This window comes from Abramis brama, assembly GCF_963993115.1.
Source record: "Abramis brama genome assembly, chromosome: 11".
NCBI lineage: Eukaryota > Metazoa > Chordata > Actinopteri > Cypriniformes > Leuciscidae > Abramis > Abramis brama.
The window spans coordinates 32574547-32589254 of NC_139973.1; the positions used below are offsets into that span (position 1 = coordinate 32574547).

General features: G+C 36.4%; 1 protein-coding gene across 7 annotated transcripts in view; it reads left to right on the forward strand.

The window, feature by feature from the left end:
• The window catches only part of dock9b (dedicator of cytokinesis 9b), an 85400-nt gene that overhangs the window by 32712 nt on the left and 37980 nt on the right, over window positions 1–14708 (forward strand). For all 7 annotated transcript variants that reach the window (XM_084127899.1, XM_084127902.1, XM_084127901.1 and 4 more), the window contains exons 2-7: window positions 226–342; window positions 3637–3726; window positions 7383–7465; window positions 9421–9490; window positions 12586–12681; window positions 14005–14139. In XM_084127899.1, coding sequence (XP_083984025.1) covers window positions 226–342; window positions 3637–3726; window positions 7383–7465; window positions 9421–9490; window positions 12586–12681; window positions 14005–14139 — 591 coding nt within the window. The remainder of the gene's footprint in view (window positions 1–225; window positions 343–3636; window positions 3727–7382; window positions 7466–9420; window positions 9491–12585; window positions 12682–14004; window positions 14140–14708) is intronic.

Sequence of the window (14708 nt, forward strand, 5' to 3'; positions counted from 1 at the left end):
TCAGCAGAATGTTTCTGGTAACACACCAGACCGGTGTGAGGATCTGCAGTCACTTAGCGAACGCAAATATTATGACCCTTCCAATAACATGTCATTGATATAGCTGTTTGTGGTTTATTTAAAGTCTTGTTTTCATTATGTTGATTTGAAGTCCTGAACATTTTATTTGTTCCATCTGATTTGCTCCTGTTGAACTTCTGCGCGTGTCTGTGTGTTTGTCTCCAGGTAAAACCAAAAGTGATCGAGCCGTTGGACTATGAGAGCGTACTTGTCCAGAGGAAAACTCAGATCCTCAGTGATGTCCTCAGAGACATGCTGCAGTTTCCTATTGATGACTTTCAGGTAAGAACGTCTGTTTATCTACTGTACACATCCAGCTCTCAGAGCATCTGCTCTCCCATCAGTATCCATTCCTAAATTGTTCTTCTTTCCATTTTTCCCTGCTAGAGACTCATGTAAAGTTTCATTTCTGTCATTATTTTTTGTCCTCTTCTTATCTGAAATGCTGTGATTTCCTCTGAAATGTTATTTTTCAGCATTCTGCGAGCTAAGTGATGAGTAACCTGCGCAGATGTTAGATTTCACAGTCTCTCAGTGGTGTGTCTTGAGTTTGTTTTCTCATTAGTCATACATCTCTGTTCTTTCTGTGTTCACGAGGGCCTACTTTTCCATCACAATCATAATTCAACCCTCAAATAGCATTACAGTAGCATTGTCTCAGGGGATTTTTCAAGCTGCTTCTCTGAATGGAAACATCTACTTGTTTTCCTTTAGAAATGGGTGTGTATGCGAGAGATCATTGTTATGATATTTGGCTTGTGGGGAACAGAAAAAATTGTGTTCTGCAAACAACTGCCCATGCAGCTAGCTGAAACCAAACAATTATAATTCAATTTTAAGATTAGTGTTACGAAATTAGAAAAAAAAAATATTGAAATATATTTTAAAGTGTCAAAAATATATGTGGCATATATTCCAAATACATTGAAATATATTTGCATTGTTGTTCACTTATATTTATCATTTTGATGATTATTTATCATTTTGATGATCATTTTGAAAAAATATATGATGTTAAGTGTGAAATATATTTACATTTATAACATGTAATGTAAAACATATGACAAAATATATGGTCATAAAATGTTTAGCTTGCTAAAGAAGGGTCGAAAATGTATTTTGATCATAATAATTCCTCTACCTTTTCCCCTATACACAACAGTAGGCTACCATATTTACTACTGTATTATGACACACAGCTATAATAAATACTGTACTTACATTTAAATGACTGCAATGTAAAATGACAGATAGTTGCTTTCCTAGGACTATTAGGCCATATTAGGTGGCACGTACCTAACACTAAGTGCAATTATTAGATTTATTGTTGTGTTTTATTGACATCTTTCCTGAAGTCATTTAAATATTGAAAATATGCACAATATTTATGATGCAAGTATAACAATTTGCAGAAGTTAAAACATATATGAACATTATGTTGTTAGTAAATATATTGACATATAAATATATTCACATATTGAACTAAAATATATTTTCAAAAAAATAAAAAATATATTTACATATATTTAACTAAAATATATTTATTGGGCCAATTTCGAATATTTGCATATATTCCAAAAATATATTTCAAAATATATTCTGAAAATATATTTAAAATATATTTCTTTTGTGTATGGGTAAATTATAAACCTAATCTCAAATCCAAAATCTAATAGTTTTGTGAAGCCAAAGCAGAAGCATCCTATGTTATGACTGGCATTCAATTTATTTGTATATGACATACAGTATATGTGGTCACATTCAACCTAAAGCATAAACCCAACACGCGCACAAACTTCTCTGCATTTTTATTAAACCATTTTCCTTTTGGTGACCATTACCACCACCCCTAAGTAAAAATATTTAGTATTTTTTAATTACAAAATGTTTTACATTATATTTTATATATTAACTTGTAGCTCTTCCCAAATTATACCGCATACACCAGAGTTTAATAGTTCCTGTCTGACATTTTTGGCCTTAGATGCTGCCTGTGGCTCCACTGCCAGAAACAACAATGTGTAACACACACACACACACATTCACGCTGCCATACAATGCAGTGTTTATGAATATGGTTAATAATAGTACCAATATTATGATACATTGAAAGCATAGTTAGATTTTATGTTTTTCCAGTTCATATTAGAGGCACCACAAGCGTAGAAACTGGTTATAATGAATGCAGCGCTTCATGTAAAACCTATGGCTGTACAGCTATGGGCAATTTAGCTTCATCTTCAATGTTGGTTTCACATCAGGCCTCAGGCTGGATGAACACAAAGGCATTCACATGTTTGCTGGAGTATGAATGCAGACTGAGACGACGTGTCCTAGAAAGACACATCTGAGCCTCTGTATAATAATAAAGCCAGAGACATGTCCGGAACTCCAACTGTATATATGCTAGTTTTTCTCAAATTATATTTATGGTTTGGTTCAAATCTTAAATTTTGATTTAATACTAATCATTCAAAAACACAAAACAATACAAAAACACTCATACAAATAAAAAAGATAATTCATTATGAAGACCATACTTAATATATTCTTTAGACAGAATATCAATATAATCAATATAATCTCTTTAGACAGAAGCTAAAGTGTTACTTAATGTAAGTCAATATAATAATTGAAAGGCTTTTTACAACTTCATTTCTGTATTAAAGAAAAATAGCTATAGTAAAAAAGTTTTATATGTTCCCTGGTTTTGTGTTTCTTGTTTTTGCTATTTGAACTTTTATTTTGAAGTGTATTTTCTCTTCCCATCGTTCCCAGTGTTCACGTCCTGTTTTTTTTTATTTCCTGCTTTTCTTTACCCTTGTATGTTATCCATAGTGATTGATTACCCCCACCTCTTCCTAGTTAGCCTGTCGTTATCTTGTGTGTTCATACCCGTGTTTCATGTTCTGTGTCTGGTGTTGTCATTTGTGGATGTTATGTGTGTGAATTTTTCAGCTCTGTTTTGCCTGCCTTGTGCTGAGATTGGTTTCCCTGTAACGCTTTTGTTATGTTTCTTATAAGTGTCTTTTATTCGCACTTATTTTACTGAAACACCGCGTCACAGAAAGTAGAATTTTCACATTTTGTTCATCAATGTTTAATTTAGTTAACTTGCTATAAATAAACACTATGTTTATTGTGATGTCTTTTTAAAATATGCGTTCAATTTTCTGTTATGTACTAACACCCCCCCCAAAAAAAACAGTCCGTAAAGCTAGCCTGTATGTGTTGTGCACATCAATATTCTTGGTGTTAAGCGAAAACACTTTTTTTGTTTTCATTTTTTTCTGTGGCAGAGGATTATTTGCTTTTAGACAAACTGAACAAAATAGGTATGAACACGGAATCAATGATTTTTTTTAATAAATGAAGGTCGTTTAACTTTTTTCAGTGTGCCAAAATCCTCTAAGTCCATTGTTAAGATTAAAACCTCTCTTTTGTTTGTAGTCCAACATGATTAATTGTATTGCTGCAAGAAATGGCCAGATTTACATTGACAGATCTTTCTTTATCCGTGTCCATGTGCTTGTCTTTATTTAATATCTGAAAACGTTTGCACATGTTTCTGCATAGATCTCCATTTTGAAGCGTCAGGGCAGAACACTGTACTCTTCAGTTCCAGATGGGGCAGAAAAGAGAGCCAGCAGCCTGCTAGTCCAGGAGGTAAGAGCTCAACATAAACTCATACATCAGAGCAAAATAAGAGGATGAATTAATCAATCGCATTCTGAAAGCGTTGTTTATTTGCACATTGACTGTATTGTTTTAGCGCAATTAAGGAAATATTCAAATCATGTTGCAAACCCTCCCAAAACTTAGTTAAACGCTATTTGTATGCTGCTACTTACATTCCACTGTTCAAAGGTGAGTTCTGAGAGGATGCATTAGAATACCACAATCTGGTACACTTTACTGAGACTTCATCACCCAATGAACCTGAATCATCTCTTAAACATGCACTTGACCACGTGTCTGGATATATGCCCGGTTATGGTTCTCTTCTCTTGCAGTTGATCATCGTTTGATGAAATACTGCTGTCAAGATCAAAAATGCTCACAAACATCTTGCTTTCTACAGGCGGGAATAGTTCAAAGTCAGTTGTGTTAGGAAAATAGCACTGAGCTTTGAAAATAAGATGGAATCTAAGCCTAATGCTAAGCATAATTTACATTAAAGGAGACATGTTTTATCTTCTAAGAACAATCATGACTTAATTGAACTATTTGGTTAACCTGAATAGCAGTTTAAGGCAAGACACTACAGGCAAAAACAGTTTTTTCATGTACTGGTCAATTTTGAGATTTTGGGCTATTTGGCGTTCCATAATGTGTTGTTTCAGACTAGTGGAAAGAAAACATCTAAAATATACTTTATTACTGTTTCATTTACAAAATATATCTTTAAAGGGCCATTTTTTCATTTTTAGTTTTTTCTCATGCACGCAAGCTAGAAATCTCCACTTAGCACTTACATAGACCAAACTTTACAAGTTTTATTCCCTTCCATATTCTCATGGTTTTTTTTTTACAGAGGGGGTTATTCATATATAATTTGACTGATTTTATACTACATTCCTAAAAACATGGTGAACATTTATTTTTTCTTCTGGCTGAGTGATAAATAGAGTTCTGCCATGACACATCTCAGAGTGTTTGGCATGGTAATGGATATGACAATGTTGATATGTTTAGTCTTGACAGAATAGATCTGCTACACTGCTGCAGAGCAAGTACAGGATTTGCCACTGCAAATACATTCACAGCACGCTGCTATGAGCAAGTAAGACTGCTGATGCACAATATAGCATACATGAATTACCCGCAGCAGATCTATACAGGTGGAGCTGGGGGAGGTGGAGGGTTTCTGAAAGCATGCTGAAACTGCTACAGAAAAGGCTGACCAGTATTTGAAGGTTGAGCAGTGAGGTTATTCGCCACTGATACAGCAGGAATCAGTCAGCTGTGCTGATAGAGAATGATGTGATTGCAAGCAGATTGAGTTAAGGACCTATCAGCTTGCTCCATCTACAGTTTCATGACAGAACTTTGTATGTATACAAAAACCCCTCTGTAAAAGCTTTGACTCTTATATGTCAACAAAATGAAATTAGAAATTTGAAACACTTTTAATAAACAAAATGTTTGCATTTCTTAATGCAGTCAATCAATGGGGAAGTTTGGTGATATCTGTTAATGTGATATCTGTTAATCTGATATCTGTCTTTTTTTAAACATATTCACCTGTGGTGTCTTGCTTTAAGCCAGTGGTTCCCAAATCTGGTCCTAGGGAGCAGTGAACACAATGTAGAGACCCTGTCAATCGGAATGGAGCTCAGTTCATGGAGCATTCTTTTAACAAGGTGATGATTTGATCTGGCCCGGGACCTGAATTGGGAACCACTGCCATAAGCCCTCATATGCAATGCACAAAATCTTTACCGTAGGCTATTAATACTCATATTGGAAGGACTAAGGCTTTAGATAAAGCCAGAGAGATTTATCCACCTTACAACTTAAGAGCTGGTGCGGCCATTTGTTGCTTGATATTGCAAACTAGTATTTCTTATCATATTATTTGAATGTATTGTTGTAATTATAAACACTGGGTTGTAGCGCAAATATTTTACAGTTTACTCCACTTCATTATTCTTTTAGTTATTTACCCATTTGAATTGAAAATCTTGCACATTCACAGAAAATAGCTTACCTCTGCATTGCGAAATAAGGTTAATAGAATATGAATTATCATTGAATAAAATGGTGAAACAGGACAAAACAGATTCTGAGAGGTTCCTCAAGCCAATTTATGGTGCATCTTCAATAATTCTTCTATATGCATTTGTGTTAGAAAAAACGTACTTGTGTGTGAGGTCTGGGTCAAGGCTAGGTTTGTGTGGATATCACAGGCACTGGGCGTCGACAGCGGAGAGCGTAAAACGATACTTCCTCCCACTAAAGAGCTCAGTGACATCATCAAGGGCAGCTGGGCCAGAGCCAGGCAGTTTTCCAGCTTTTCACAAATCAAAACATCTGCCTCGACCATTAGTCAAGCGCACATGTCCTCTGTACACTCCAAACAACAGTCATTCTGTAGGATTGCTGTGGTAAACTTGCAAACATGTTCTTGAAGACATAAAATATGTTTAATTGAAACATTGAGTAAACATTTGTCGTTTTGTTTTGTAAGAGTTGTAACTAAATCTGATCCACAGATCTGCCCAATAACTTTTTTTTTTTTTAATCAGTTTTGTTTTGTAATGAAATAAGTCATCAGTGCTGGTGGTTTAGTTGTCTCAATGCTTTTTGTTTTAGTATAAAAAACAACAGCTTAAATATACCAAATTATAGTCAAGCATCACTATTAACATTACTCGTCCCATCTATGCTATGCAGTAGCATAGCCACTTACATTGAATTGTATGTAATATATTGCGGCCCCCTCATTTTAAGATGGGACCCCCCAAAAATAGAATTCTGTCTACGCCTCTGGTGCAACAGTATGAACATAAATGATGACTCAGATTTGCCTGGCCAGCAATAAAATGGGGGAAAAAAACATCCTATTATCGCCTAGAACACCCTATCAACCGCACAACAATACTCAGAAACCCTGCATGGGTATCACGCACCTTTTGTCCAGATAATATAAAAAACCTTGTTCTTATTTACAGTTTATCTATTTTAATTATTATATGTAACTATATTTTTATTTGATTGTATTTCTATTTTACCCTAAAGGAAAAAGAAAAGTTACAGATGTAGTACAGAGACGTTTAGTTTAGAATCAACACTTGAATACTTACTGTAGTTCCGAATGGTCTTAAATTTACTTTGTCAACTCATCTACTCTCTCACTCACTTCCTCTTTCTCTGCATTAATTGGATTTAAAATAAGAGTGAGAAAGCCGTTTTGGGTTTTAGAGGCTTTTAGTTTCATCTTATCCCTTTAAGAACTGCTGAGGACTAAATGATTGCCTTGCCAACAAAGCAAATAGAATTGAATCTTCTGTAATGTAATGCCCTGAGGATATATTAGTGTCTGTTTATGTGTGCGGTGTGGTGACAGCTTTACCAGTGATTAGTACAGGGATACAGGCAGTGCCGCCCAGTGAGGAAATTATTTTCTAAAAAGCTGTTGCCACAGATTGCTATGGAAAACATGATACTTATTAGATTACGGGAAAAGCATTAGCTTTTTTGGGATTCAGGGTCTTTACGTGTGTGTGTACGTGCGTGCTGGTATGTGTTTATTTGCTTTCCATATGCCAGAGGACAGAGACATGTTTTTATTTTTTTTTCTCTTTTATTTTTTTTTCTAGTGCATCAAGACCTACAACTCCGATTGGCATGTGGTGAACTACAAATACGAGGATTATTCTGGAGACTTCCGCCAACTTCCAAAGTAAGGACCATAAGACTGATCGAAAGAAAAAGAAAAGAGGTGGAAAGTAACAGAGATCGCTATTTGAAGTACAGCTGGTCTTTATTGAAACATTATATCTATGTAACGGCACTGTTCTGAAAACCTTGTTAGCTGCATTTGTGGGCAGGATTTTAAGGGATTACATTCAATATCCCGACGTGTAGTCTGTTCTAAAAAGTAGGCATCATAAAAAAAATGTATTCAGTGCCATAAGAGGTATTAGTCACATTATTAATTAATTTTTAGTTAATTTTTGGTATTTTTGTTATTTTCCTTATGAAATAATAATTGCAAACAAATGTTTTCTACATTCCAAAATATAATTCTGAAAAAAAAGTGCATCAACTTTCTATTATACACCCCAGTTTTTTTATATAGATTTATAAATCCTTTTAAAATAATCTCAAGTAAGAACACTACAGTGTTTTTCCAGTCCAAAAATTCAGCTTTCACAGGTATGAATCTTACTAAAACATGCATAATGCTTTGCGACAAGCTTTTTTTTATTTTACAGATCTTTTTTTTTTATCAAGTTCAAATTATTATTATTACATTTTACTTACAACTGCTCTGCATGTGTTATTTACTATGTTTAAAATAAATAGTGTTATATTTCCGCCATTATATCAGCCATCAGCCACCCTCCAGTTTAGGACATCGGCATCGGCCTATAGAAAACCTACAGGTCAACCACTATTTAGAGGACAACTGCCAGTGCTTAAAATGTCGACAGCAAGGCAGCTCACTCGTTTTTGGAAGAGAGCCAATGAGTCATTGTTTGTGTTTGTGAAAGAGGGAGAGATGCTGTTTTACACACTTATCAGTGTCCTCATCCTGTCCTGCCCCAGTGTTGACAGCGAGGTCTCATCCTGAGATAAATCTGGAAAGTGCCGTTCTTCACACAACAACAACCCATCAGCAGCTCTTTTCCTATTTCCTCCTCACTTTTACTTTCTCTTTCTCTTTCTTTTTGTCATTCAGCACATACATACTCTACCTGTTTCAGGACAAGGCAGCAACCAAACGCCAGACAAGTGTGTGTTATCCACTGATGTCACTTCCTGTCTCAAGTAACAGATAGAACAATTGTTATAGCGGTCCATAACTGGCAAATCACATTGTGGAGATCAGGAGCCAGCCAGTGTCTGGCATTTGGCAAAAGGTCGCAGAGGAAGCAGGAGGGATGATGGTGATGGAAGAGACGGAGATAATGTGTGCTGTGTTTGTGAAGCTTCAACATCTTCATCATGATTACGATCCCATGCCTTCATGATAATTCTGCTAATGCAGTTTGCTTGAGAACACAAGCACATGTGCACGTTCTGCATCAGTTGTGTGAAGGATAAGAGCAACTGTGTCCTTGAGTTATAAGTGCTGAACCTTTTTGTCAAATGTACAGTATGTGGTATAGTCATGAATGATGCCTCAAATCGTTTAGCTTGTTGAGATTTTTTCACCAAGCAACCACATTGCGACACGCTAAAAAACATGGTCACACTTTATATTAAGTGTCTAACTACTATGTACTAACTTCAAAAAATAAGTACTTATTGTGTTCATATTTGTATTGCAAAACACTTTTGCTGCTATTGAGGTGGGATACGGGTAAGGTTATGGACAGGTTTGGTGGTGGTTAGGTTTAAGGGTCAGTTAAGATGTAAGGGAAGGGTCAACAGTGTAATTATACATGTAATTACAGAAATTAATTACAGCTGCAATAACATGCAGGTATTTAAAAAAATATATAAGTACAATGTTAAAACATTGTGTGTACACAATAAGTGCATTGTATCAAATTATTAATTTCAATGTTAATACATAGTAGTTAAAGACAAACGTTAGCAACACTCTGGCAACCACCCTCAATACTCTATCGTTGTGGTGGTGACTTTTGCACAGGCAGAAAATGCGAATGTAATTTTTTTTTTTTTCAGTAAAGTTCCTCGGCCAGAGAAGCTAGCGAGTCACGTGTTTGAGGTGGACGAGGATGCAGATAAGGAGGAGGTAAGGGAAAATTACACATGATTCTGCTGTGTCTATAAGTGAGTGTTTCATCAACTCTGGCCACTTTTTTTAATGTACCAGCGGTACTAGTCCATTGGGCCAAAAGAGCCCTTAAAGGCACAATATGTAAGATTTTTGGATTAAAATATCCAAAAACCACTAGAGCAATGTTATATATTTTGTTGACTTGTGTACTTACATTATTCCAAATGTTTTCAAGAATGTTTAAATCTAGAGAAATAAGCTATTTTAACCAGGACACCGTGTCCCTGCGTCGCCTATCAATGACATTATATCCGCGTTACCCTCAATTTCCGTAGAAACCATGGAAACACCAAAGACGCCTTAATATATTATGTGTTTTATTAGACAGGTGAGCAACTGTTTGATTACATTCATTGACAGAAAACTAATCATTGTTATTCAGCTTAACACAGTTAGTCTTATTGTTTAAATCTCATTTTCTTGATTTACCGCGAGTACCATGTTTTACCATACCTAATATTGTTCTAGCTCACTGCAGTGTGTAACAAGTGTCTCATAGTAGCAGCAGTAGCGAACGCACAGAGTAGCATTATAACATAACTTTCAACACACTCAAATGTATGTATCTAAACTGTTGCCCAACATATATGACCGGAAGAAACAGAAGAGGTCTTTTGCAGCATAATAAAAGCTCCACTGCTCTCGAGCCGAAATCACGGCGTCATCAAGCTACACCTTTGTTTTGAATAAGCGACCTCTAGCAGCGAAATATTACATAGTGTGCCTTTAAGAAACCCCCAGATATGCCATTACAGATATCAGGCATGAAAACTCCTCACCTTTCGGCGAAATTCGCCGTTTTAAAACCTAAAAGGGTCACCTACGTGATTTGTGCAGATCCGATGAGAAAATATTTATTGGGGGGGGGGGGGGGGGGGGGGTGTCGAGGTCGAGGCCAGCATTTATCCCCTATAAAGTTACCATAAACTTCGCAGCTTTAAAAAACAATCATCATTCCTAATGCCGAAACCAGACAGCCAATACGAGTCAGAGTAACGTTAGGGCAGAAATGTTTTCAAAGTCTTTTACACCGCGAGTCTGACAACTGGACACACTGCCGAACAAAGTACCGCACGTCGGAAAGCAAGCCTGAGGTAAGTTAGCTTACAATGTTTTGACATAGAAGTGGGCGAGATAATATCGCGAGCGGGCGCGGGCGCCGTGAGCGCTGAGCGAGCAGGAACAGTGCAGTGTTATTCATTGCGCGGCTCGCGAGCCTCATGTGGCTCGCCAAGCTTTAATTTGTGGCTCGCATGGCGATAAATAATACGGTGATATGATGCATTCACTAGAGATATTTCATAAAAACATTAATAACAAGTAGGGCTTTAACATAACCCGTTAAAAACTCAAAGTGTCAGCTCTATTACAAATAATTTCGATCGGATTGAAAGGGGTGGTTTATCGAGAAAACGTGAAAAAACTTGATCGATTGAAAACCGAAACTGAAAGGACGACGTATGACGCGCTGAACGAGCTGTTCTCCTGATGAATAAAGTGTCATATAAATGAGTATCCTTTCATTCTATAATTCTCCTTTCACTCAGCACCTGTGAAGTGAAGCAGGACAACGGCCCACCAGTCCTTGTTTCAGATTATCATACAGACGACTGGTTTGGGGCATTTTTAATGCGTGATAAATACTTAGTAAATAGTTTTTTTTTCTCTGACACCCGATGAAACGCGTAGATCAGCAAATTGGTTCTTTTCTTGATTGACACTGGGCTAGCCCAATCCAATCTTTAATGTGAAGTATAGAAATATACTCTTTCAAGTATAGAAATTAGTACAAAACTAATTATGAAAGTTTCCTTTATTTTTCAGTGCATTTGTTTTACAATATATGGCTATTACTATCATGGGATTAATATTATAACTATTATTGTAGTAGTAATGTAGACAGACACTGTAACTAAAAGAGTTTTGAATTTTTCTTTGTTTAATTTGCACCAGATTGATGAATTTAACATTAAAAAGCACAACATTTTCTTACGGGGGAGCATGCCCCCGAACCCCCCTAGAGTGGCAGAGGTCCACTCATCACAGTGATCCAAAAATCCTGTGAGGAACACTGGTAGCCTAATACTATGCCAATGCAGCTTACATGTTTTTTCTTTGTTTGTCTGTGGGGATTCATCACTGTGGGGGATAGTTAAATTCTATTAATAAATGAGAATTTTGTACTTATTTCAGCTGTTCGTGTTAACTCTCACGCGTTCCTACTCACTCATTACATTTATTTATTTATTTTTAAATAATATTTAAAATTAGAATTTTAATATATTAAAATATTAAAATTTCATGTTTGGGGGGGGGGGGGTAATATATGCCGCATCCTTCTCACCTTTTTTACCCCTGACCTGTTTTCATGCCTGAGATATGTTGTTTAGTTTAGGGTGGATATGTTTAAACATGTTTGTGTATTCAACTTATGAAAGAGAGCAATAAACTCATGTGCTATTGTTTCTTAAATCTAGCAGTTTTCTTAGTATAGTGACAGTTAAAGGAAATGGTATTCACCGTACTGTACTTCCATGCACCATACTTCATCACAACAGTGATTTCCCTCTCTCTCCTCCTCTCTGTTCTCACTGGCTGATAAGCAGAATAAATAAATAATAAGGAACTTACAGCTTATTAGTAATGCGTTTGTGCAGAGCCTCTGGGACTACATTAGCCTTCGAGAAAGAACAGACGCATGACTCGGCTGTCTATGGGCCATTTGATCCCCTGATTGGGTTTCACCTACATTTCCCAGAATTCCAGCTCCATGTCTGCCATTCTGTCTAAACGCTCGCTCAGGGATGGAGTTTGTTTGTTCAGTTTGAAGGCTGCTCCCTGTAGGGATGAGGGAGAACGTGAATAATTGAGGGGGTCAGGTGAAAATGGAGTTCATGTTGAAACACGGAGAGGGCGTCCAGAGGCTCTAATGTGGGAAACTGTGTTAGATATGGACATGTTTTGAAGAAACAGATGAAGTCAGACTGTGTGGGTGTATGATTGTGCTTCTGTGTGTTCTTATGTGTGCTCTCGATCTCTGGTTCCTGAAGGATGCCGCATCATTGGGTTCTCAAAGAGGGGGCGTGTCCAAGCACGGCTGGCTGTATAAAGCAAACATGAACAGTGCCATCAGTGTTACCATGAGGGTGAGTTAGCCATATACACAAGCCCTTTTCTGATTTGAAGATGACCAAAAATGTCTGAAACATGGTGTTCTTACACACGATGATCACTATGTTCAGAACGAAATACTAGGATGCTGAATACTGCCAAGTAGAACCTGAGGAGTTACACAGTTTATACTGTATATTTTTTAAAAGGCAAAACAACAAATTATGCAAAGATAAACTTTTCAAAAAGTAGTAGGCTGTACATTATTATAATAATAATGTATATTATTATAATTTGGTAGTCTATTGGAGTATGCTTTACAAGAAAATCTTTTTTCAGCCTTTCAGAATTTCACGTTTAATTCAATTTGTTACTTGTTTCTTTATAATTATGGAATTTACTAGCAATTTCTGAGTGAACATTTTATTTTACACCAATGCATGCTTAATTCATGCTTAATTCAGCAAGTGGCATTCAGTTATTATCTCAAAAATAAAATACAAATTTCAATTCAAGTTGAAATTATGGTTGATATTAATTCCATATCATTATAGTCACACTTGAAAGGTCAAGTGGAGTGCAATGCATTGTGGGATGTATTATTCCAAGCAGTGTACTGCACATTTTGAAAAATGTTCATACATACAGGAGATTTTCATATTGTGCATGATATGCATACTGCACACTGCAAAAAAAGTAGTATGGTAGTGAGTCATTCCAAACATCAATTGAAGTGCTGATGTCATTGACATGACACGGGGTGCAGTTTCTTTTTTTGTTAACAACTGTTTATTGAGTTTTCTTTTTTTTTTAAGGTCAAGAAATACAAAAATATAAAGCAAAAAGCAACTATACAAATCTGGAACCCACCCCACACCATCCAACCCCTTGTAGACTTCAAGAATATACAAATAAAATACAAACCGAATGTAGACACAAAATAAATGAATAAAAAAAAAATAATTACAGAGATGTTAAAAAAGTTGACACCATATCAAAAGGAGCACGCCATACATTCACAGTCTTGACATTGGATCTGTGCATACGAGAAGTGCCACGGGGTGCAGTTTCTGCATAGCTTTGTGTTCAGCTGGTTGTTTTCAGTCATGGACAGAGCAAAGCAAACTCTGACCCTGTCCTCCTCTTAGCAGATCTGTGCTCACCATGTCATAGACAGGAAGTGGGGCTGCACCAACTTCCAGTTCTCACTAATTCATTTTCCCATGGTCCCTTACCCCCAGATGTTATTTTTAGAACAGTCACTAGTTTTTCATCTAAACATAGCGTGTTTAAATCTGCTGTTTTCATTGAATAGTTTTTGTGTTTTTTCTTTCCCTCACAAATTTCTTTCCCTTTAGTCTTTTAAGAGAAGGTATTTCCACTTGACCCAGCTGGGAGATGGATCATACAACTTGAACTTCTACAAAGATGAGAAAATATCTAAAGAACCCAAGGGAACCATCTTCCTGGACTCATGCATTGGTGTCATCCAGGTAACTATCAGTATAAGAATCAATGACATGATGCTCAGATTGTTGTCCTAGGTTGTGTTTCCCGAAAGCATTGTTAGCCAACTGTTCGCAAGTTCCATCATTACCAACATAGTTCACCGATTTGGCGTTTCCTGAAACCATAGTTCCAATGAACATTCGCAAACAGCATCGCAAACGTACGTGGTTGGAAGTTACTACAGCTCTCGAGCTGTGGTTAGAAGCATAGTTTCTTGTTCATTTACATGTGGACTTAAATAGATAATGCTCTTGGGCACAATAAGTAAAGTAACAATCAGTACATTCTATATCTTCCATTCTATTTAAAAAATAAATGTATATATACATACAGTTAGCAGCGTTTTTGAAGAGTGCACATGTGCATAAAATGCACAAGGGATCTTCGAGGTATGATGAGGGAATCCGCGATGAATCAAACATCAAATACAGCAAAATGACATGGAACAAAAACAGTAAAGTAGTCATTAGGTGCCTGAGATCTATTAGTTATTACACCTCCACCTCAAATGATAGAGGTCGACCATGTTACTACGGTTTCAGAAACTGACTAG